This window comes from Heptranchias perlo, chromosome 14 (assembly GCF_035084215.1).
Source record: "Heptranchias perlo isolate sHepPer1 chromosome 14, sHepPer1.hap1, whole genome shotgun sequence".
NCBI classification, from domain to species: domain Eukaryota; kingdom Metazoa; phylum Chordata; class Chondrichthyes; order Hexanchiformes; family Hexanchidae; genus Heptranchias; species Heptranchias perlo.
In genome coordinates this window covers 1,545,913-1,567,454 of record NC_090338.1, presented here as the reverse complement: position 1 = coordinate 1,567,454, position 21,542 = coordinate 1,545,913, and the positions used below count along the sequence as shown (strand labels likewise).

At 49.4% G+C, this 21,542-nt stretch overlaps 1 protein-coding gene across 3 annotated transcripts in view; it reads left to right on the top strand.

Annotated features, from left to right (window-relative positions):
• The first annotated feature begins 16,725 nt into the window (after positions 1-16,725).
• LOC137332241 (glutamate receptor 1-like) overlaps positions 16,726-21,542 on the top strand; it is a 355,697-nt gene continuing 350,880 nt past the window's right edge. For all 3 annotated transcript variants that reach the window (XM_067995933.1, XM_067995932.1, XM_067995934.1), the window contains exons 1-2: positions 16,726-16,860; positions 17,080-17,223. In XM_067995933.1, the coding sequence (XP_067852034.1) occupies positions 16,779-16,860; positions 17,080-17,223 (226 nt within the window). In that variant the 5' untranslated portion in view covers positions 16,726-16,778. The remainder of the gene's footprint in view (positions 16,861-17,079; positions 17,224-21,542) is intronic.

The following is a 21,542-nucleotide window of genomic DNA, read 5'->3' as shown; positions in this document are numbered from 1 at the left end:
AGGTACTAGAAAGACTGGCTGTAGATAAGTCACCCGGTCCGGATGGGATGCACCCTGAGGGAAGTAAGGGTGGAAATTGCGGAGGTACTGGCCATAATCTTCCAAACATCCTTAGATACGGGAGTGGTGCCAGAGGACTGGAGAATTGCAAATGTTACACCCTTGTTCAAAAAAGGGTGTAAGGATAAACCCAGCAACTACAGGCCAGTCAGTTTAACCTCGGTGGTGGGGAAACCTTTAGAAACAATAATCCGGGACAAAATTAACAGTCATTTGGACAAGGGTGGATTGATTAGGGAAAGTCAGTACAGATTTGTTAAAGGCAAATCGTATTCAACCAACTTGATAGAAATTTTTGATTTCAGTTAACAGAGAGGGTAGATGAGGGCAATGCAGTTGATGTGGTGTATATGGATTTTCAAAAGGCATTTGATAAAGTGACACATGGTAGGCTTATTATCAAGATTGCGGCCCATGGAATAAAGGGGGCAGTAGCAACATGGATACAGAATTGTCTAAAGGACAGGAAACAGAGAGTAGTGGTGAACGGTTGTTTTTCGGACTGGAGGGAGGTGTACAGTGGTGTTCCCCAGGGGTCGGTGCTGGGACCACTGCTTTTCTTGATATATATTAATGACATGGACTTGGGTGTACAGGGCACAATTTCAAAATTTGCGGATGACAGAAAACTTGGAAGGGTAGTGAACAGTGAGGAGGATAGTGATAGACTTCAAGAGGATATAGACAGGCTGGTGGAATGGGCGGACACGTGGCAGATGAAATTTAACTCAGAAAAATGCAAAGTGATACATTTTGGTAGGAAGAATGAGGAGAGGCAATATAAACTAGAGGGCACAACTCTAAAAGGGGTACAGGAACAGAGAGATCAGGGGGTATATGTGCACAAATTGCTGAAGGTGGCAGGGCAGGTTGAGAAAGCGGTTAAAAAAGAATACGGGATCCTGGGCTTTATAAATAGAGGCATAGAGTGCAAAAGCAAGGAAGTCATGATGAACCTTTATAAAACACTGGTTCAAACACAACTGGAATATTGTGTCCAGTTCTGGGCACCGCACTTTAGGAAGGAAGTGAAGGCCTTAGAGAGGGTGCAGAAGAGATTTACTAGAATGATTCCAGGGATGAGGGACTTAAATTATGTGGGTAGACTGGAGAAGCTCGGATTGTTCTCCTTGGAACAGAGAAGGTTGAGAGGAAATTTGATAGTGGTGTTCAAAATCATGAAGAGTCTAGACAGAGTCCTGTTACCATTGGCGGAAGGTTCAAGAACCAGAGGACATAGATTTAAGGTGATTGGCAAAAGAACCAAAGGTGACATGAGAAAAAACTTTTTTATACAGTGAGTGGTTAGGATCTGGAATGCACTGCCCGAGGGGGTGGTGGAGGCAGATTCAATCATGGCCTTCAAAAGAAAACTGGATAAGTACTCGAAACGAAAAAATGTGCAGGGCTACGGGGATAGGGCGGGGGAGTGGGTCTAGCTGGATTGCTCTTGCATAGAGCCGGCTCGGACTGGAGGTTGGCAAATGTAACCCCGCTATTTAAGAAAGGAGGGAGAAAGAAAACAGGGAACTACAGACCGGTTAGCCTAACATCAGTAGTGGGAAAAATGCTAGAGTCTATTATAAAGGATGTGATAACAGGACATTTAGAAAATATCAACGGGATTAGGCAAAGTCAACATGGATTTATGAAAGGGAAATCGTGTTTGACAAACCTACTGGAGTTTTTTGAGGATGTAACTGGTAGAATAGATAAGGGAGAACCAGTGGATGTGGTTTATTTGGATTTTCAGAAGGCCTTTGATAAAGTCCCACATAAGAGGTTAGTGTGCAAAATTAAAGCACATGGGATTGGGGGGAATATACTGGCATGGATTGAGAATTGGTTGACAGACAGAAAACAGAGAATAGGAATAAATGGGTCTTTTTCGGGGTGGCAGGCAGTGACTAGTGGGGTACCGCAGGGATCAGTGCTTGGGCCCCAGCTATTCACAATATATATCAATGATTTGGATGAAGGAACCAAATGTAATATTTCCAAGTTTGCTGACGACACAAAACTAGGTGGGATCGCGAGTTGTGAGGGGGATGCAAAGAGGCTTCAAGGCGATTTAGACAAGTTGAGTGAGTGGGCAAATACATGGCAGATGCAGTATGGAGGAAGGAGAAACAGAAAGGCAGAGTATTATTTAAATGGTGATAGATTGGGAAATGTTGATGTACAAAGGGACCTGGGTGTCCTTGTACACCAGTCACTGAAAGCAAACATGCAGGTGCAGCAAGCAGTTAGGAAGGCAAATGGTATGTTGGCCTTCATTGCAAGAGGATTTGAGTACAGAGGCAAGGATGTCTTACTGCAGTTATACAGGGCCTTGGTGAGACCACACCTGGAGTATTGTGTGCAGTTTTGGTCTCCTTATCTAAGAAAGGATATACTTGCGATAGAGGGAGTGCAGCGAAGGTTCACCAGACTGATTCCTGGGATGGTAGGACTGTCATGTGAGGAGAGATTGGGTCGACTCGGCCTGTATTCACTCGAGTTTAGAAGAATGAGAGGGGATCTCATTGAAACATATAAAATTCTGACAGGGCTAGACAGACTGGATGCAGGGAGGATGTTTCCCCTGGCTGGGGGGTCCAGAACGAGGGGTCACAGTCTCAGGATACGGGGTAGGACATTTAGGACTGAGATGAGGAGAAATTTCTTCACTCAGAGGGTGGTGAACCTGTGGAATTGTCTACCACAGAAGGCAGTGGAGGCCAAGTCACTGAATATATTTAAGAAGGAGCTAGATAGATTTCTAGACACAAAAGACATCAAGGGGTATGGGGAGAGAGCGGGAATATGGTATTGAGCTGGAGGATCAGCCATGATCATATTGAATGGCGGAGCAGGCTCGAAGGGCCGAATGGCCTACTCCTGCTCCTATTTTCTATGTTTCTATGCCACGTGGAGCTCCACAACACAGTGCTGAGTCACAGGCACCTGCACAAGAGCACGGAGGGCAACAACAGAGAGAGCGACATCGCAGGAGGCACTACCCTCGCCACAGGGTCTACAGACCGAGGCTCAGCTTCCTGGACCTCTCTGAGGAGCAGTGCATACAGAGGCTCAGAGTCAGTCGCCAGGTAGTCGCCGACATCTGCAGCCTCCTTCATGCCGAGCTGCTCCTGGCTGGGCCCGAGCAGCTTCTCCTTACTTGTCGCTGTCAAAGTCACCACTGCCCTCAACATCTTCACCTCCCGATCATTCCAGGGTGCCACCAGGGACATCACCGGGGTCTCTCAGTCGTCCGCACACAAGTTCATAAGGCAGGTCCTCGCAGTACGTCAACTTCCCCACGGATGACCTCAGCCAGACGGAGAGGGCAGTGGGATTCCACGCTGTGTCTGGCTTCCCACGGGTGCAGGGTGTAATCGATTGCACCCATATAGCAATCCGAGCACCTCCACACGAGCCAGGACTGTTCATCAACAGGAAGGGCGATCACTCCATCAACATTCGGCTCATCTGTGACCACCGCAAAAGATTCCTTCACGTGTGCGCCAGATACCCTGGCAGCTGCCACGAGTCCTTCATCCTCCGGAAATCCAACATCCCGCCCCTCTTCCACGCACCCAACACCCACAAGGGCTGGCTCCTCGGGGACAAGGGATCCCCCCTGCACACGTGGCTCATGACACCCTGAGGGACCCCATCACCGAGCAACAGCGTTGACATAACGACAGCCACATCGCTACCAGGTCTACGATTGAGCATGTTGTAGGGCTGCTCAAGATACGCTTCAGGTGCCTCGATCATTCTGGGGGAGAGCTTCAATACGCACCAGACAGAGTGGGACGCATTATAGTCGTGTGTTGTCCAACATGGCACAACAGAGAGGGGTGTCGCTTGAGGAGACCCCATCCACATCTGGCACCCACATTGAGGAGGAGGAGTCGGAGGAGGAGGAGGAAGAGGTGGAGGAGGAAGAAAAGGAGGAGCAACCCATGGGCAGAACAGCAGCTCACCTGGCTGCTCGTGAGACCAGGGAGTCACTAAGATGTGAACAGTTCTCCTAACATCAGACAGCGTGAAGAGTCCAGTCCTCACCACCTGGATTGAGCAGTGGCCACACCAGCCTCCGCCCACTCCCTGAACAAAACAGTCCTGCAACAACACATACGCCCACTGTAGAGTGACCCAATGGGTGGCATCAAGTGTGGGCGTTCATGGTGAACCTCATGAAAGGGCCTTATTCCAGAAGTCAGTCAAGAATGCCCAAGACGTGGCAGTAGTGGTGACAATAATAATATTTAATGTGAGTTTAACAAAAAGCAAATATAAATAAAAAACATGACCAACCGTCAAACGCCCTTGTGCATCCCCTTCGTGCTCACAAAACCTTCGCCTTTCGCTTCCGACTACTCCTACATGGTGCATCCCCTGTGGTTGCAGCAGAGGTAGTGGCAGGTTGCTCTTGTTCATGCCCTGACTGATTAGATGCTTTGGGCCTATGCCCTCTGGGTTTTGGTGCCCGTGAGGGCCCCTCCAAAGATTGCTCCACCTGCACCTGTGCAGGGGCAGACTCAGCCACCTGGAGAGGAGGCAGCATTGTGGGTACTGGTTGAGAGGGGGGCAACGGGTGAGACGTGGGAGCGCTTTGAGTGGCGTCCTCACTTCCATGCCCCCTTTCGCCACCATCACTCCCACCACTCTGCTGGACAACAGTTTGGAGGGCATGTGTGAAGCCTTATAAGGCCAGTGCCAGAGTATCTGCCTGCCTGTTTAAGGCAGCAGAATGTTGTTCACCCTGAGTCCGAACGGCCATTATCAGGGCCTCAATGGACTCTTGGTGAGCCGTGCTTGAAGCTCAATGGAGGCTAGCCTTCCCTCTATCGCAGACATTCCCGCACTTACCCGCGACACTATCTCAGAGATGCTCTCACGTCCCTGTGACAGTATCTCAGAGATTCCCTCTCGTCCCTGTGACAGTATCTCAGAGATTCCCTCACGTCCCTGTGACAGTATCTCAGAGATTCCCTCACGTCCCTGTGACAGTATCTCAGAGATTCCCTCACGTCCCTGTGACAGTATCTCAGAGATTCCCTCACGTCCTTGTGACAGTATCTCAGAGATTCCCTCACGTCCCTGTGACACTATCTCAGAGATTCCCTCACGTCCCTGTGACAGTATCTCAGAGATTCCCTCACGTCCCTGTGACACTATCTCAGAGATTCCCTCATGTCCCTGTGTCACTATCTCAGAGATTCCCTCACGTCCCTGTGACAGTATCTCAGAGATTCCCTCACGTCCCTGTGACACTATCTCAGAGATTCCCTCACGTCCCTGTGACAGTATCTCAGAGATTCCCTCACGTCCCTGTGACAGTATCTCAGAGATTCCCTCAGGTCCCTGTGACAGTATCTCAGAGATTCCCTCACGTCCCTGTGACACTATCTCAGAGATTCCCTCATGTCCCTGTGACACTATCTCAGAGATTCCCTCACGTCCCTGTGACACTATCTCAGAGATTCCCTCACGTCCCTGTGACAGTATCTCAGAGATTCCCTCACGTCCCTGTGACACTATCTCAGAGATTCCCACACGTCCCTGTGACAGTATCTCAGAGATTCCCTCACGTCCCTGTGACACTATCTCAGAGATTCCCTCACGTCCCTGTGACAGTATCTCAGAGATTCCCTCACGTCCTTGTGACAGTATCTCAGAGATTCCCTCACGTCCCTGTGACACTATCTCAGAGATTCCCTCACGTCCCTGTGACAGTATCTCAGAGATTCCCTCACGTCCCTGTGACACTATCTCAGAGATTCCCTCACGTCCCTGTGACAGTATCTCAGAGATTCCCTCACGTCCCTGTGACACTATCTCAGAGATTCCCTCATGTCCCTGTGACACTATCTCAGAGATTCCCTCACGTCCCTGTGACACTATCTCAGAGATTCCCTCACGTCCCTGTGACAGTATCTCAGAGATTCCCTCACGTCCCTGTGACACTATCTCAGAGATTCCCTCACGTCCCTGTGACACTATCTCAGAGATTCCCTCATGTCCCTGTGACACTATCTCAGAGATTCCCTCACGTCCCTGTGACACTATCTCAGAGATTCCCACACGTCCCTGTGACAGTATCTCAGAGATCCCCTCCTGTACCTGTGCCACCGTTCCACTCATGCAGGAGTTGGACTCCTCCGTCCTCTGCGTGATTGTGGAGAGTGCGCGTGGCACCTGTTCCAGCACCTCGCAAATGTGCTGCTGTCCCTCGATCATTCTCCTTTTAAAGGATGCCCCCCAGGGTTCAGTATCTGTGTCCAGCTGAACAGAGCCTGGAGAGGAGTGCTCCCACTGAGGCGGACTCTCCACAGCTGCCCCTGCCACCAGTGTCTGCTCGTGCTCACATCTGTCTGTGCTGATGGATGGCTCGCTAAGATGTGACGGTGCACCCTCAGAGGCCGGCAGGTCCTCTGAGGAATTGTCCTCTGCCGTCACAGCGGTCGCTGAAGGCCCTGTAAGAGAACAGAAGGCAATATTAAGCATGATCACAGATGTGCCATGTTGCGATGAGCATACTGAGGTGCTGAAGATGGCGAGGCATGTTAACATCAATTCATATTGTGTGTGCTGAATGTTAAAGTTCAGTCACCAAACGTCTGTGGGGTGCCAGTCTCGGCGTCCCCGACAGACAGGCACTCGAGGGTGCGGCTGATTTCCAGCGCCTCCTGCTCTGCGTCTGCGAGGACGACGATTTGTTGTGGCCTCCCTCTGGTCCTCGCGCTGTCCCATGCATTCTGGGCTCTCTTCTCCTATAAGGGGAGAAAGTACAGACGCATGAGTGAGTGATGGTGACTTGGCTAACTGATGAATGCATTGGTTTGGGTGAGGCTGACCGTGAAAGAGATGCATCAGAGGGTGAGTATGAGACAGAGCCATGAGATTGTATGAGGATTGGGTTGAGTGGTAGTGGTGGGGTGAGTACTGGGGAGGTGAGGAAGTGGTGAGGAAGTGCAGGTAAGTTGAGGATGAGGTTTGAGTGGGTGTGAGGAGTGATATGATAGAGTCGTGTTGGCAGTGCGGAATGAGTTGGGGGGGTGGGGGCGGTGATGTGGAAGACGGAGTGTAGGAGAATGAGTAAGTGTACTCACTTTGACTGACCTGGTTAGATCATTGAAACGCTTCCTGCACTGGATCCAGGTGCAGGAGATGTTGCTGCTGCTGGTGACCTCCTCTGCCACCTCGAGCCAGGCCTTCTTGGTGGCAAAGGCAGGCCACTTCCTCCCGTCCACCAGGTAGAAGATCTCTGTCCTCCTCCTCCTCCTCACCCCATCCAGTAGCACCTGGAGTGAGGCATCACTGAATCTCGGAGCAGCCTTTCCCCTGGGTGCTCCATTGTGATGTGTGGGTGTTTGCTCCAGGAGCAGCCATTGGAGGACTGCCCCTTTAAATAGAGCTCCTCCAGCTGACAGCCTGTGATGTGGGTGCGCAGGCCGCCCGCTGCACAGGTTTCGGACGCCAAACCCGGAAACCACGTTAAGTGGCTCCAATTGACTCGCGATCACGTGGGAAACAGACATTTTTATTGGGCGGGTTACCATTGCGCCCAATCACCGCCCCGCCCCCTGCTGCCATCCGCCTCCCCGTTAATATCGTGGCCAAAGTGTCTGCAAAGGGATATTGACAGGTTAAGCGAATGGACAAACATTTGGCAGATGGAATATAATGTGGGAAAATGTGAAGTCATCCACTTTGGGAGGAAAAATAAAAATCCAAAATATTATTTGAATGGAGAAATACTACAAAATGCTGCGGTACAGAGGGATCTGGGTGTCCTCGTACATGAAACACAAAAAGTCAACATACAGGTGCAGCAGGTAATCCGGAAGGCAAATGGAATATTGGCCTTTATTTCTAGGGGGATGGAGTATAAAAGCAGGGAAGTCATGCTACAACTGTACAGGGTGCTGGTGAGACCACACCTGGAGTACTGCGTACAGTTCTGGTGCCCTTATTTAAGGAAGGACATACTTGCATTGGAGACAGTTCAGAGAAGGTTCACTAGGTTGATTCCGGGTATGGAAGGGTTGTCTTATGAGGAAAGATTGAACAGGTTGGGTCTATACTCATTGGAGTTTAGAAGAATGAGAGGAGATCTTATTGAAACATACAAGATTCTGAGGGGACTCGATAGGGTAGATGCTGAGGGGATGTTACCCCTCATGGGGGAATCTAAATCTAGGGGGCATAGTCTCAGAATAAGGGGTTGCCCGTTTAAGACAGAAATGAGGAGGAATTTCTTCTCCCAGAGGGTCATGAATCTTTGGAATTCTTTACCCCAAAAATCTGTGAACGCTGAGTCATTGAATACATTCAAGGCTGAGTTGGACAAATTTTTGATCAGTGAGGGAGTCAAAGGATATGGGGAAAGGGCGGGAAAGTGGAGTTGAGATAAAAATCAGATGAGCCATGACCTCATTAAATGGTGGAGCAGCCTCGAGGGGCCGAATGGCCTACTCCTGCTCCTATCGCTTATGGTCTTATGGAGCGGGAGAGTGGGGTTGGACTGGATGGTATATTAAAGGGTATGGGGAGTTAGGGGGAGAGTGGGATTAGACTAGGTGGGATATTAAAGGGTATGGGGAGTGAGGGGGAGAGTGGGATTAGACTTGGTGGGATATTAAAGGGTATGGGGAGTGAGGGGGAGAGTGGGATTAGACTTGGTGGGATATTAAAGGGTATGGGGAGTGAGGAGGAGAGTGGTATTAGACTGGGTGGGATATTAAAGGATGTGGGGAGTGAGGGGGAGAGTGGGATTAGACTGGGTGGGATATTAAAGGGTATGGGGAGTGAGGGGGAGAGTGGGATTAGAAAGGGTGAGATATCAAGTAGTATGCTGATTGAGTCAGACAGGGGGATTAGACTTGGTGGAATATTAAAGGTAATGGGAGAGGGCAGGAGAGTGGAATTACACTAAATGGGACATAATGAAGCAGTCCGAGCCCGCATGCAGCAAGACTGGGTCATAAGGTCTACAGGAGAGATAGGGAAAATGGAAGAGGGGGAGGAGTAGCCTTAGTGATTAGAGATGAAATCACTTCAATGATAAAGGAGGAAATCACGAGAGGTAAGCAGCCAACAGAGACCTTATGGGTTGAATTGAGAAATAGGAAAGGATCTAAGACTATAGTGGGAGTTGTGTATAGGACCCCTGGCAGCAGCTCTGAACTGCTAGATTGTATGAATGCAGAGATTAGACAAGCGTGTAACAAAGGCATAGTGGTCTTAATGGGGGACTTTAACCTTCACATAGATCGGGAAAAGCAGAATAGCAACTGTCAGAAAGGTAGTGAATTTCTTGAGTGTGTCCGGGATAGTTTTCTACAGCAGTATGTCCTAGAGGCAACAAGGGGGCAAGCCATACTAGATTTAGTAATGAGTAATGAACCAGATTTAGTTAACAGCTTAACTGTGCGTGAACATCTATCCAATAGCGATCATAACATGATCGAGTTCAATGTAGTGTTTGAAAGGGAAAAAAGTGAATCATCTGCTAAGATTCTAGACTTGGGCAAGGCCGACTTCAATGGGATGAGACAGAGACTGTCCACAGTAAACTGGGCAAATCTGTTAATGGGTAAAACGACTGATGATCAGTGGGAAATGTTTAAAGAAACATTTAATGTGATACAGAACCGGTTTATACCCCTGAGGGGCAAGAACTCTACATGGACAACTAAAGAGGTAAGGGACAGTATAAGACATAAGGAAAGGGCATACAAAAAGGCAAAAAATGGCACAGATCCTGGTGAATGGGAAAGATACAAAGATCAACAAAGGGTCACAAAACAGATAGCAAGAGCAACAAAGAGAGAGTATGAAAAGAAACTTGCAAGGGATATCAAAACCAATACGAAGAACTTTTATAGTTATATTAGGAAAAAGAGGGTGGTCAGGAGCAGTGTTGGCCCCTTAAAAACTGAAAGTGGGGATATTGTCATTGACAATGGGGAAATGGCGGACATGTTGAACAATTACTTTGCGTCAGTATTTACAGTAGAAAAAGAGGATAGCATGCCAGAAATCGCAAGAAAACTAATATTGAATCAGGGACAGAGACTCGATAAAATTAACATAAGTAAAGCAATAGTAATGAAGAAAATAATAGCACTAAAGAGTGACAAATCCCCAGGACCAGATGGTTTCCATCCCAGGGTTTTAAAGGAAGTAGGTGAGCAGATTGCAGATGCCCTAACTATAATCTTTCAAAGTTCTCTAGATTCAGGAACTGTCCCTCGAGATTGGAAAATTGCACATGTCACTCCGCTTTTTAAGAAAGGAGAGAGAGGGAAACCGAGGATTTATAGACCAGTTAGCCTAACATCTGTTGTGGGGAATATGCTGGAGTCTATAATTAAGGATAGGGTGACTGAACACCTTGAGAATTTTCAGTTAATCAGAGAGAGTCAGCATGGATTTGTGAAAGGTAGGTCGTGCCTGACAAACCTGATTGAATTTTTTGAAGAGGTGACTAAAGTAGTGGACAGGGGAAGGTCAATGGATGTTATTTATATGGACTTCCAGAAGGCATTTGATAAGGTCCCACATAACAGATTGTTAGCTATGTTAGAAGCCCATGGAATCGAGGGAAAAGTACGGACTTGGTTAGGGAATTGGCTGATCGAAAGGCGACAGAGAGTAGGGATAATGGGTAGGTACTCACATTGGCAGGATGTGACTAGTGGAGTCCCGCAGGGATCTGTCTTGGGGCCTCAATTATTCACAATATTTATTAACGACTTAGATGAAGGCATAGAAAGTCTCATATCTAAGTTTGCCGGTGACACAAAGATTGGTGGCATTGTAAGCAGTGTGACGATCCGGATTCTTTCCCCTCAGTCTGGTTCAGTAATAACTGAAGTCGAATACATTTTAAAATTCAGCACAACTTTAATAGCAGGGTTCTTAGTCTGCAGCATTGATTTGGACTCCTGATAGAGTCCCTCTATGCTGGCAGAGCAAGAACAAAAACATAAAGAAATCCACACGTTTTTATACAGATGATGTAGATGAAAACATAAAATTACAAAGTGATATTGATAGATTAGGTGAATGGGCAAGCCTGGATGTTGTCCAGGTCTTAGGAACATAGGAACATCGGAACAGGAGTAGGCCATTCAGCCCCTCGTGCCTGCTCCACCATTTGATAAGATCATGGCCGATCTGTGATCGAACTCCATCTTCCTGCCTTTGGCCCATATCCCTTAATACCTTTGGTTGCCAAAAAGCTATCTATCTCAGATTTAAATTTAGCAATTGAGCTAGTATCAATTGCTGTTTGCGGAAGAGAGTTCCAAACTTCTACCAACTTTTGTGTGTAGAAATATTTTCTAATCTCGCTCCTGAAAGGTCTGGCTCTAATTTTTAGACTATGCCCCCAACTCCTAGAATCCCCAACCAGCAGAAATAGTTTCTCTCTATCCACCCTATCTGTTCCCCTTAATATCTTATAAACTTCGATCAGATCACCCCTTAACCTTCGAAACTCCAGAGAATACAACCCCAAATTGTGTAATCTCTCCACGTAACTTAACCCTTGAAGTCTGGGTATCATTCTAGTAAACCTACGCTGCACTCCCTCCAAGGTCAATATGTCCTTCCGAAGGTGCGATGCCCAGAACTGCTCACAGTACTCCAGGTGCGGTCTAACCAGGGTTTTGTATAGCTGCAGCATAACTTCTGCCCCCTTGTACTCGAGTCCTCTAAATATAAAGACCAGCATTCCATTAGCCTTATTGATTATTTTCTGCACCTGATCATGACACTTCAATGATCTATGTATCTCTACCCCAAGTCCCTTTGGACATCCACTGTTTTTAACTTTTTACAGGCCTAGTGTACTCAATCTCTCCTCATACGACAGTCCTGCCATCCCAGGAATCAGTCTGGTGAACCTTCGTTGCACTCCCTGTATGGCAAATATATCCTTTCTTTTGGTAAGGAAGCCAAAATTGTGCACAATACTCCAGGTGTGGTCTCACCAAGGCCCTGTAGAATTGCAGTAAGACATCTTTACTCAAATCCTCTTGCAACAAAGGCCAACATACCATTTGCCTTCCAAATTACTTGCTGCACCTGCATGTTTGCTTTCAGTGACTCATGTACAAGGACACCCAGGTCCCTTTGATGATCAACATTTCCCAATCTATCACCATTTAAAAAATACTCTGCATTTCTGTTTTTCCTACCAAAGTGGATAACTTCACATTTTCCACATTATATTCCATCTGCCATGTTCTTGCCCACTCACTTAGCCTGTCTATATCCCCATGAAGCCTCTTTGCATCCTCCTCACAACTCACATTCCCACCCAGTTTTGTGTCATCAGCAAACTTGGAAATATTACATTTGGTCTCCTCATCCAAATCATTGATATATATTGTGAATAGCTGGGGCCCAAGCACTGATCCCTGCGGTACCCCACTAGTCACAGTCTGCCAACCTGAAAAAGACCCGTTTATTCCTACTCTCTGTTTTCTGTCCGTTAACCAATTCTCAATCGATGCCAGTATATTACCCCCAATCCCATGTGCTCTAACTTTGTTCACCAATATCCTGTGTGGGACCTTATCAAAAGCCTTCTGAAAATCCAAATACACCACAATCACTGGTTCCCCCTTATCTATTCTACTAGCTACATCCTCAAAGAACTCCAATAGGTTTGTCAAACATGATTTCCCTTTCATAAATCCATGTTGACTCTGCCAAATCCTCTTATTATTTTCTAAGTGTCCTGTTATCACATCCTTTATAATAGACTGTAGCATTTTCCCTACTACTGATGTCAGGTTAACAGGCCTGTAGTTCCCTGTTTTCTCTCTCCCTCCTTTTTTAAATAGTGGGGTTACATTTGCCACCCTCCAATCTGCAGGAACCATTCCAGAATCTATAGAATTTTGGAAGATGACAACCAGTGCATCCACTATCTCTATAGCCACCTCTTTCAAAACCCTAGGATGTAGATCATCAGGTCCTTGGGATTTATCGACTTTCAGTCCCATTAATTTCTCTAATACTATTTTTTTACTAATACTAATTTCCTTCAGTTCCTTATTCTCGCCAGACCCTTGTATTTCAGGGAGGTTTTTTGTGTCTTCTTCAGTGAAGACAGACACAAAGTATTTCTCTGCCATTTCCTTATTCCCCATTATAAATTCTCCTGTCTCTGTCTGTAAGGGACCCACATTTGCCTTCACCAGTCTTTTCCTTTTCCTATAGAAGCTTTTACAGTCTGTTTTTATGTTTCCCGCTAGTTTACTCTCATATTCTATTTTCCCTTTCTTTATCAATTTCTTGGTTCTCCTTTGCTGAATTCTGTCCAGACACTCCTGTGCAGATTGGTCTGGCCTGCGGTGCTTCCTCACATGGTCAAGTGGCCTATCAACTGCCGAGGCTCAGACAGGAAAGATGGAGAGTTGAGTGTGCAGCAGAGATCGCCAATACTTGTAGAACTGGACTAGAAAAGGTCAGTGGACAAAAGGAGCTGACTCCAGCCTTCAATTTTTTTTAAATTTTTTTTATTCGTTCACGGGATGTGGGCGTCGCTGGCAAGGCCGGCATTTATTGCCCATCCCTAGTTGCCCTCGAGAAGGTGGTGGTGAGCCGCCTTCTTGAACCGCTGCAGTCCGTGTGGTGACGGTTCTCCCACAGTGCTGTTAGGAAGGGAGTTCCAGGATTTTGACCCAGCGACAATGAAGGAACGGCGATAATTTGCAAAATGTTCAGATTTCGAGTCCCCAGGATTAAAACCTGCTGGTTTGTAATGTGGAGAAATAATCATAACGCTGGACTTTGGACGGGAAATGTTTCACTGTGTTCAATATTTATTGAAGTTATTCAGTCGTTTTCTTGGAAATGGGAATTGTAAGAATAAATGTTCAGCACTGTTGAATTTGCCTGACACCCTGTGAATATTTGTACAGATCACACGGAGGAAACACTGAGCAGTTTGGTCAAATGTTGGCTTCATCTAATCCCGGCTCAATCAGCTAACTGCACTGTAAGCATCGATCAAACCTGAACTGAAGCACTGAACTAAAGTGTGTGTTGGTCCATCTCTGCCACGCACCGTTCTGTGGGCAATTGTTCTATCATCACACCCAATCCATCTTTGCAACCTGCACATTTTGCCTTCATTCTTTTTTTTCCTTTCCTGGGGTTCCTAACCCTTTCTGGGATTTGTGAGACTTGTTGGGGGTTATGAGACTTGTTGGGGGTTATGAGACTTGTTGGGGGTTATGACCCATGCTGCGGTTCTGACCCTTACTTGGGGACCATTCTATTAGCATGTGTTATTCTGCTCTAGCTCACCCAAGTGATCATTCTCCATATGTGACACAGCCAGTGAATGTCGGCAGAATCTCAGATATGTGCTGGGTGAACTCGTCCTCCTGATTTTAATGGTCAGCTCATCTCTGAACACTATTTTTCCCAAGTCTAAGCTGTTTCTCGCCCTTAATATCAGGACTTTTACCTCTTCACCCCTTAACAAGGGGAACTATCTGGAACCCACGTGGCCATTTCATAGACGAGTGATGTGATCATTGCGAATGAAAATTGCTCAGAATGTCAGTGGGGATTTGAGTGTAAATCAGATCAGGATGCAAATCAAGATAAATAAAAGGAGGGAATTCTTTAAAGCTTTATGCGGACTGACCGTGGGTGCTCCCAACATTGTCTCCCTGAACATGGAGAGTGGATTCTTCCCTCCTTGTGGGACTTTCTCCCTCCCTCTCTGTCCTCTTGAAATGACTGACAGAATCTTCAGCAGTTTAACAGACTGTCCCCTGGTCTCAGTCACTAAACACTTCTCTGTACCATTCTAAACTGTTGCCATGGCTACATTAGCCCATCTTCAAACCCTGCCACCCAGTCACATCATTCAGTCCCATTGTAGGAAGATATTTTGTTTTACAAACACAGTAAATGAGTCTCCACTGATCTTACAGTCCTGAAACTCATCACACAGATTTCCTCATCCCAATAATTCACCCTGACTTTTTATAATTAAGGGTCTTTCTTTATTCCATGGAGACCCCCCCCCCCCCCGCGGGACCAGCCGCTCGGGGATGGTCCTTTTCAGGGTAAATTGATAATCAAGTCATGTTGCTGATGTCCCACAGTCGGCAGCGCCTGATGGCGATTTGCGTGTTAAAGCTCTGAAGAGGGCAGCTCCGCGCTGGGCCGCTCCGCCAGGGGGTCAGTCCGCTCTCCCTGCGGCAGCGACATCCCTCGCCTGTTGCTCCATCCTCTGGAGCGAGGAGCTTATTGGCTGGCTCCGCGCTGGAGACGCTTGGACTGCCTCCGCGCTGGGGACGTGTGCCTGTTTGTGGGTGGGTGGGTGAGAGAGTGGGGCGGCTCCGCGCTGGGGACGTGGGGGGGGGCTCCGCGCTGGGGACGTGTGTGGGGGGGCTCCGCGCTGGGGACGTGTGTGGGGGGGCTCCGCGCTGGGGACGTGTGGGGGGGCTCCGCGCTGGGGACGTGTGGGGGGGGCTCCGCGCTGGGGACGTGTGGGGGGGCTCCGCGCTGGGGACGTATGGGGGGGCTCCGCGCTGGGGACGTGTGTCTGTCTTTGTGAGTGCGGCGGCTCCGCGCTGGGGACATGTGTCTGTGTGGGGCTCCGCGCTGGGGACGTGTGTCTGTCTTTGTGAGTGCGGCGGCTCCGCGCTGGGGACATGTGTCTGTGTGGGGCTCCGCGCTGGGGACGTGTGTCTGTCTGTGTGTGTAGGGCTCCGCGCTGGGGACGTGTGTCTGTCTGTCTGAGTGAGTGCGGCGGCTCCGCGCTGGGGACATGTGTCTGTGTGGGGCTCCGCGCTGGGGACGTGTGTCTGTCTTTGTGAGTGCGGCGGCTCCGCGCTGGGGACATGTGTCTGTCTGTGTGTGTAGGGCTCCGCGCTGGGGACGTGTGTCTGTCTGTCTGTGAGTGAGTGCGGCGGCTCCGCGCTGGGGACGCGCTGGCAGTGAGGCTGATCCTGCCTGTGTCAGGCGGTGTTAGGGAGAGAGTGAGTACAGGGTCGGTGGGGAGTGAGAGTGAGTACAGGGTCGGTGGGGAGGGAGGGAGAGTGAGTGCAGGGTCGGTGGGGAGTGAGAGTGAGTACAGGGTCGGTGGGGAGTGAGTGCAGGGTCGGTGGGGAGTGAGAGGGAGAGTGAGTGCAGGGTCGGTGGGGAGTGAGAGTGAGTACAGGGTCGGTGGGGAGTGAGTGCAGGGTCGGTGGGGAGTGAGAGTGAGTGCAGGGTCGGTGGGGAGGGAGAGTGAGTGCAGGGTCGGTGGGGAGTGAGAGTGAGTGCAGGGTCGGTGGGGAGTGAGAGGGAGAGTGAGTGCAGGGTCGGTGGGGAGGGAGAGTGAGTGCAGGGTCGGTGGGGAGTGAGAGTGAGTGCAGGGTCGGTGGGGAGTGAGAGGGAGAGTGAGTGCAGGGTCGGTGGGGAGTGAGAGTGAGTACAGGGTCGGTGGGGAGTGAGAGTGAGTGCAGGGTCGGTGGGGAGAGGGGGGGAGTGAGAGGGAGAGTGAGTGCAGGGTCGGTAGGGAGTGAGAGTGAGGGAGGGAGAGAGGGGGGGAGGGAGAGGGAGAGAGAGGGGGGGAGGGAGAGGGAGTGCAGGGTCGGTGGGGAGTGGGGGAGAGAGGGAGGGAGAGGGAGAGGGAGGGGGGGAGGGAGAGGGAGAGGGAGAGGGAGACCGCTCCTCTCCTCTCAGCGCTGCAGACGGCAGTGATGCAGCGGCCGGTGCTCGCCGTGCTGTGCTCGGGATTGTTGGGCTCGGTTCTCGGGGCTTTCCCCAGCAGTCTACAGATCGGTAAGGAGTCACTTCCCTCAAACCCTCGCTCAATCTCACACTTTCATTCAGCACAGTCACTGCTCGCAAAAAAAAGTTGCATGTATTTCCCATCATCGAACTTCAAATCCTGCCCTGAAAGGACTTTATTATCATTCTTATTCTTATTTATTGCCGATAGACTGAGTACAGTCTCCTCTCTCTCTATTCCTATTGAATCTCCTTTCTTTCCCCCCTCAGGTGCTCTCTTTCCCAAACAACAATCCCAGGAATATTCCGCCTACCGATTCGGATTATCGTTTTACAACACGGACACTCTGTACAAACTCATCACCCAGACGGAGAGTGTGGACATCAGCAACAGCTTCGCCGTCACCAACGCCTGTGAGTAAAGGGGACAGAGGCCGGCACTGGCGCCCGATCTCAAAGGGACAGGACGGGGAAACAGACGGGTGTGCGGTCCCGGAATGTGGAAAGATTACAGCCGAGTGCTGAGCACCGGGGAGAGGGGGGAGAGGGGGGGGAGAGGGGGGGGGGGGGAGAGGGAGGGGGGGGGGAGAGGGGGAGAGGGGGGGGGAGAGAGAGGGGGGAGAGAGAGGGAAAAGGGAGAGAGAGGGGGGAGAGGGGGGGGGGGAAGGGGGGAGAGGGGGAGAGAGAGGAGGGGGAGAGGGGGGGGGTGAAGGGGGGAGAGGGGGAGAGAGAGGAGGGGGAGAGGGGGGGGGAGAGAGAGGAGGGGGAGAGGGGGGGGGAAGGGGGGAGAGAGAGGAGGGGGAGAGGGGGGGGGGGAAAGGGGAGAGAGGAGGGGGAGAGGGGGGGGGGAAAGGGGGGAGAGGGGGGGGGGGAAGGGGGGAGAGGGGGAGAGAGAGGAGGGGGAGAGGGGGGGGGTGAAGGGGGGAGAGGGGGAGAGAGAGGAGGGGGAGAGGGGGGGGGAGAGAGAGGAGGGGGAGAGGGGGGGGGAAGGGGGGAGAGAGAGGAGGGGGAGAGGGGGGGGGGGAAAGGGGAGAGAGGAGGGGGAGAGGGGGGGGGGAAAGGGGGGAGAGGGGGAGAGAGAGGAGGGGGAGAGGGGGGGGGGAGAGAGAGGAGGGGGAGAGGGGGGGAAAGGGAGAGAGAGAAGAGGGAGAGAGGGGGAGAGAGAGGGGGAAAAGGGGGAGAGAGAGGAGGGGGAGAGGGGGAGGCTGAGCTCAGTCCGAAATTCAAACCAAGCACCTTTAAGGAGAAAGGTTCTTTGTTTTAAAATAGCTGCCTAGAATTTCTGAGTACTCAGAAATTAATATCCAGAGGTCATTATTCGCGGAGTATTACTCAGAGATGTTGGCCATTTTTTACAGAATTGCTGCATATTATTTATTAAAGGTTGTGTTTGGGGAGCGATGCTGCTTTTACAGGGCCTGCAAATACCAGGGAAATGGAGTCAGTGTGAGAACAGGAGCCGATCACCCCGGTACGGGGCTGTGTAACACACCCGGGACTGTGTAACACACTCAGGGCTGTGTAACACACCCGGGACTGTGTAAGACACCCGGGACTGTGTAACACACTCAGGGCTGTGTAAGACACCCGGGACTGTGTAAGACACCCGGGACTGTGTAAGACACCCGGGACTGTGTAACACACTCAGGGCTGTGTAAGACACCCGGGACTGTGTAACACACTCAGGGCTGTGTAAGACACCCGGGACTGTGTAAGACACCCGGGACTGTGTAACACACTCGGCTGTTTAACACATGTAACATACTCAGGGCTGATAATCACGGGTGCTTTTGGTTCCTCCTCTCTATTTGAGATCTTTAAAGTGTTAGTTTATGGTAGTTTTTTTGTATTATACAATCCTGAATTCTAATACTATATCAGCGCCTGTGCATGTTATGATATTCTTGGAATATTTCAGTAGACCAGTGCCCCACTCTCAGGATTACATTGTACAGCTGCAGCAAGACTCACCACTTCCACACAGTCTCTGGATTTCTCCTTTTATTTAGAATTTTAAAAGGTGTCAAACGTTAAGATTCTGTAAAGTGCGGATGACCAGATTCAGGGAGGACGGAGGTGGTGAGGGGATTCAGACTGAGTTTGTGTTAGTTCCACTGGGAGCTGTTTGGAAGGAGCAGCGAGCAGCTGATGGAGACACATCTGGATCATTCCTTGCTGTCCTGGTCACACCTGTGTTGTGAAGGGGATGCTGTGAGAATTAGTGGCCCACAGGCACTGGTCCAACACTGGAGTGGAGAATGAGGAAACTGAGTTTGAGATTGGGGGATTTTTGCTGCAGACTCTCTCCCCGAGCTGGAGTCTGAACTGGATGAAAATTAAGATCAGAGTTTGGAAGCTAAGGTTTCTGGTCAAACCTCTCTCCAGCTATCTGACAGTTGAAGGGATCCAATAATCTAGAGGCACTCTTCCTCAGTGTGCTCTCATTTTATTGGTACTTTTTAAAATGCTATTTTCAAATATTTTTTGTAATCTTATTTTTTCCTCTCAAGTATTTGTCTCTGTTATTTCTGCCCTCGCTCTTTCGTGTTTCTGTCCGTTCATGAATCCGATTGTCTGTATTTGCTGACCTCCCGGCCTTTTCACCTTCTCCCTCTCCCCCGTTAGTTCCGGCGAGCTGGGAATCTCTCTCCCCACAGTCGATCTGTCACTTTTTCTACTTCATTGTTGGCTGTGGCCGTTTCCATCACTGTACAGCACAAAGATGCATCAAATGGCAAACACACTCACACACACACACAGACACACACACAGACACACACAATCTCACTCACACACACACACACAGACACACACAATCTCACTCACACACAATCTCACTCACACACAATCTCACTCACACACAATCTCACTCACACACAATCTCACTCACACACAATCTCACTCACACACAATCTCACTCACACACAATCTCACTCACACACAATCTCACTCACACACAATCTCACTCACACACAATCTCACTCACACACAATCTCACTCACACACAATCTCACTCACACACAATCTCACACACACACAATCTTTTTTTTTGTGTGTGTGTTCTTCGGCCCCCCTTTTATAAGAAGGGGGGGTGTCACACAATCTCACACACACAATCTCACACACACACACAGACACACACACACACACAGACACACACACACACACACAGACACACACACACAGACGCACACACACAGACGCACACACACAGACGCACACACACAGACGCACACACACAGACGCACACACACAGACGCACACACACAGACGCACACACACAGACGCACACACACAGACGCACACACACAGACGCACACACACAGACACACAGACACAGACACACAGACACAGACACACAGACACAGACACACAGACACAGACACACAGACACAGACACACAGACACAGACACACAGACACAGACACACAGACACAGACACACAGACACAGACACACAGACACAGACACACAGACACAGACACACACACACAGACACACACACACAGACACACACACACAGACACACACACACAGACACACACACACAGACACACACACACAGACACACACACACACAGACACACACACACACAGACACACACACACACAGACACACACACACAGACACACACACACAGACACACACACACAGACACACACACAAACATATACACAGACACACACAATCTCACTCACACACACAGAAACACACACAGACACAATCTCACTCACACACAGAAACACACAATCTCACACACACACACAAACATATACACAGACACACACAATCTCACTCACACACACAGAAACACACACAGACACAATCTCACTCACACACAGACACACACAATCTCACTCACACACAGACACACACAATCTCACTCACACACAGACACACACAATCTCACTCACACACAGACACACACAATCTCACACACACACACAATCTCACTCACACAGACACACACAATCTCACTCACACAGACACACACAATCTCACTCACACAGACACACACAATCTTACTCACACACAATCTCACTCACCCACACAGACACACACAATCTCACACACACAGACACACACAATCTCACTCACACACAGACACACACAGTCTCACTCACACACACAAACATACACACAGACACACACAGTCTCACTCACACACACAAACATACACACAGACACACACAATCTCACTCACAAACAAAAACACACACAGACACACAATCTCACTCACACACAAAAACACACACAGACACACACAATCTCACTCACACACAAAAACACACACAGACACACACAATCTCACACACACACAATCTCACTCACCCACACAGACACACACAATCTCACTCACACACAGACACACACAATCTCACTCACACACAATCTCACTCACCCACACAGACACACACAATCTCACACACACACATACACACACACAGACACACACAATCTCACTCACCCACACAGACACACACAATCTCACACACACACATACACACACACAGACACACACAATCTCACTCACACACAAAAACACACACAGACACACACAATCTCACACACACACAATCTCACTCACCCACACAGACACACACAATCTCACACACACACATACACACACACAGACACACACAATCTCACACACACACATACACACACACAGACACACACAATCTTACTCACACACAATCTCACTCACCCACACAGACACACACAATCTCACC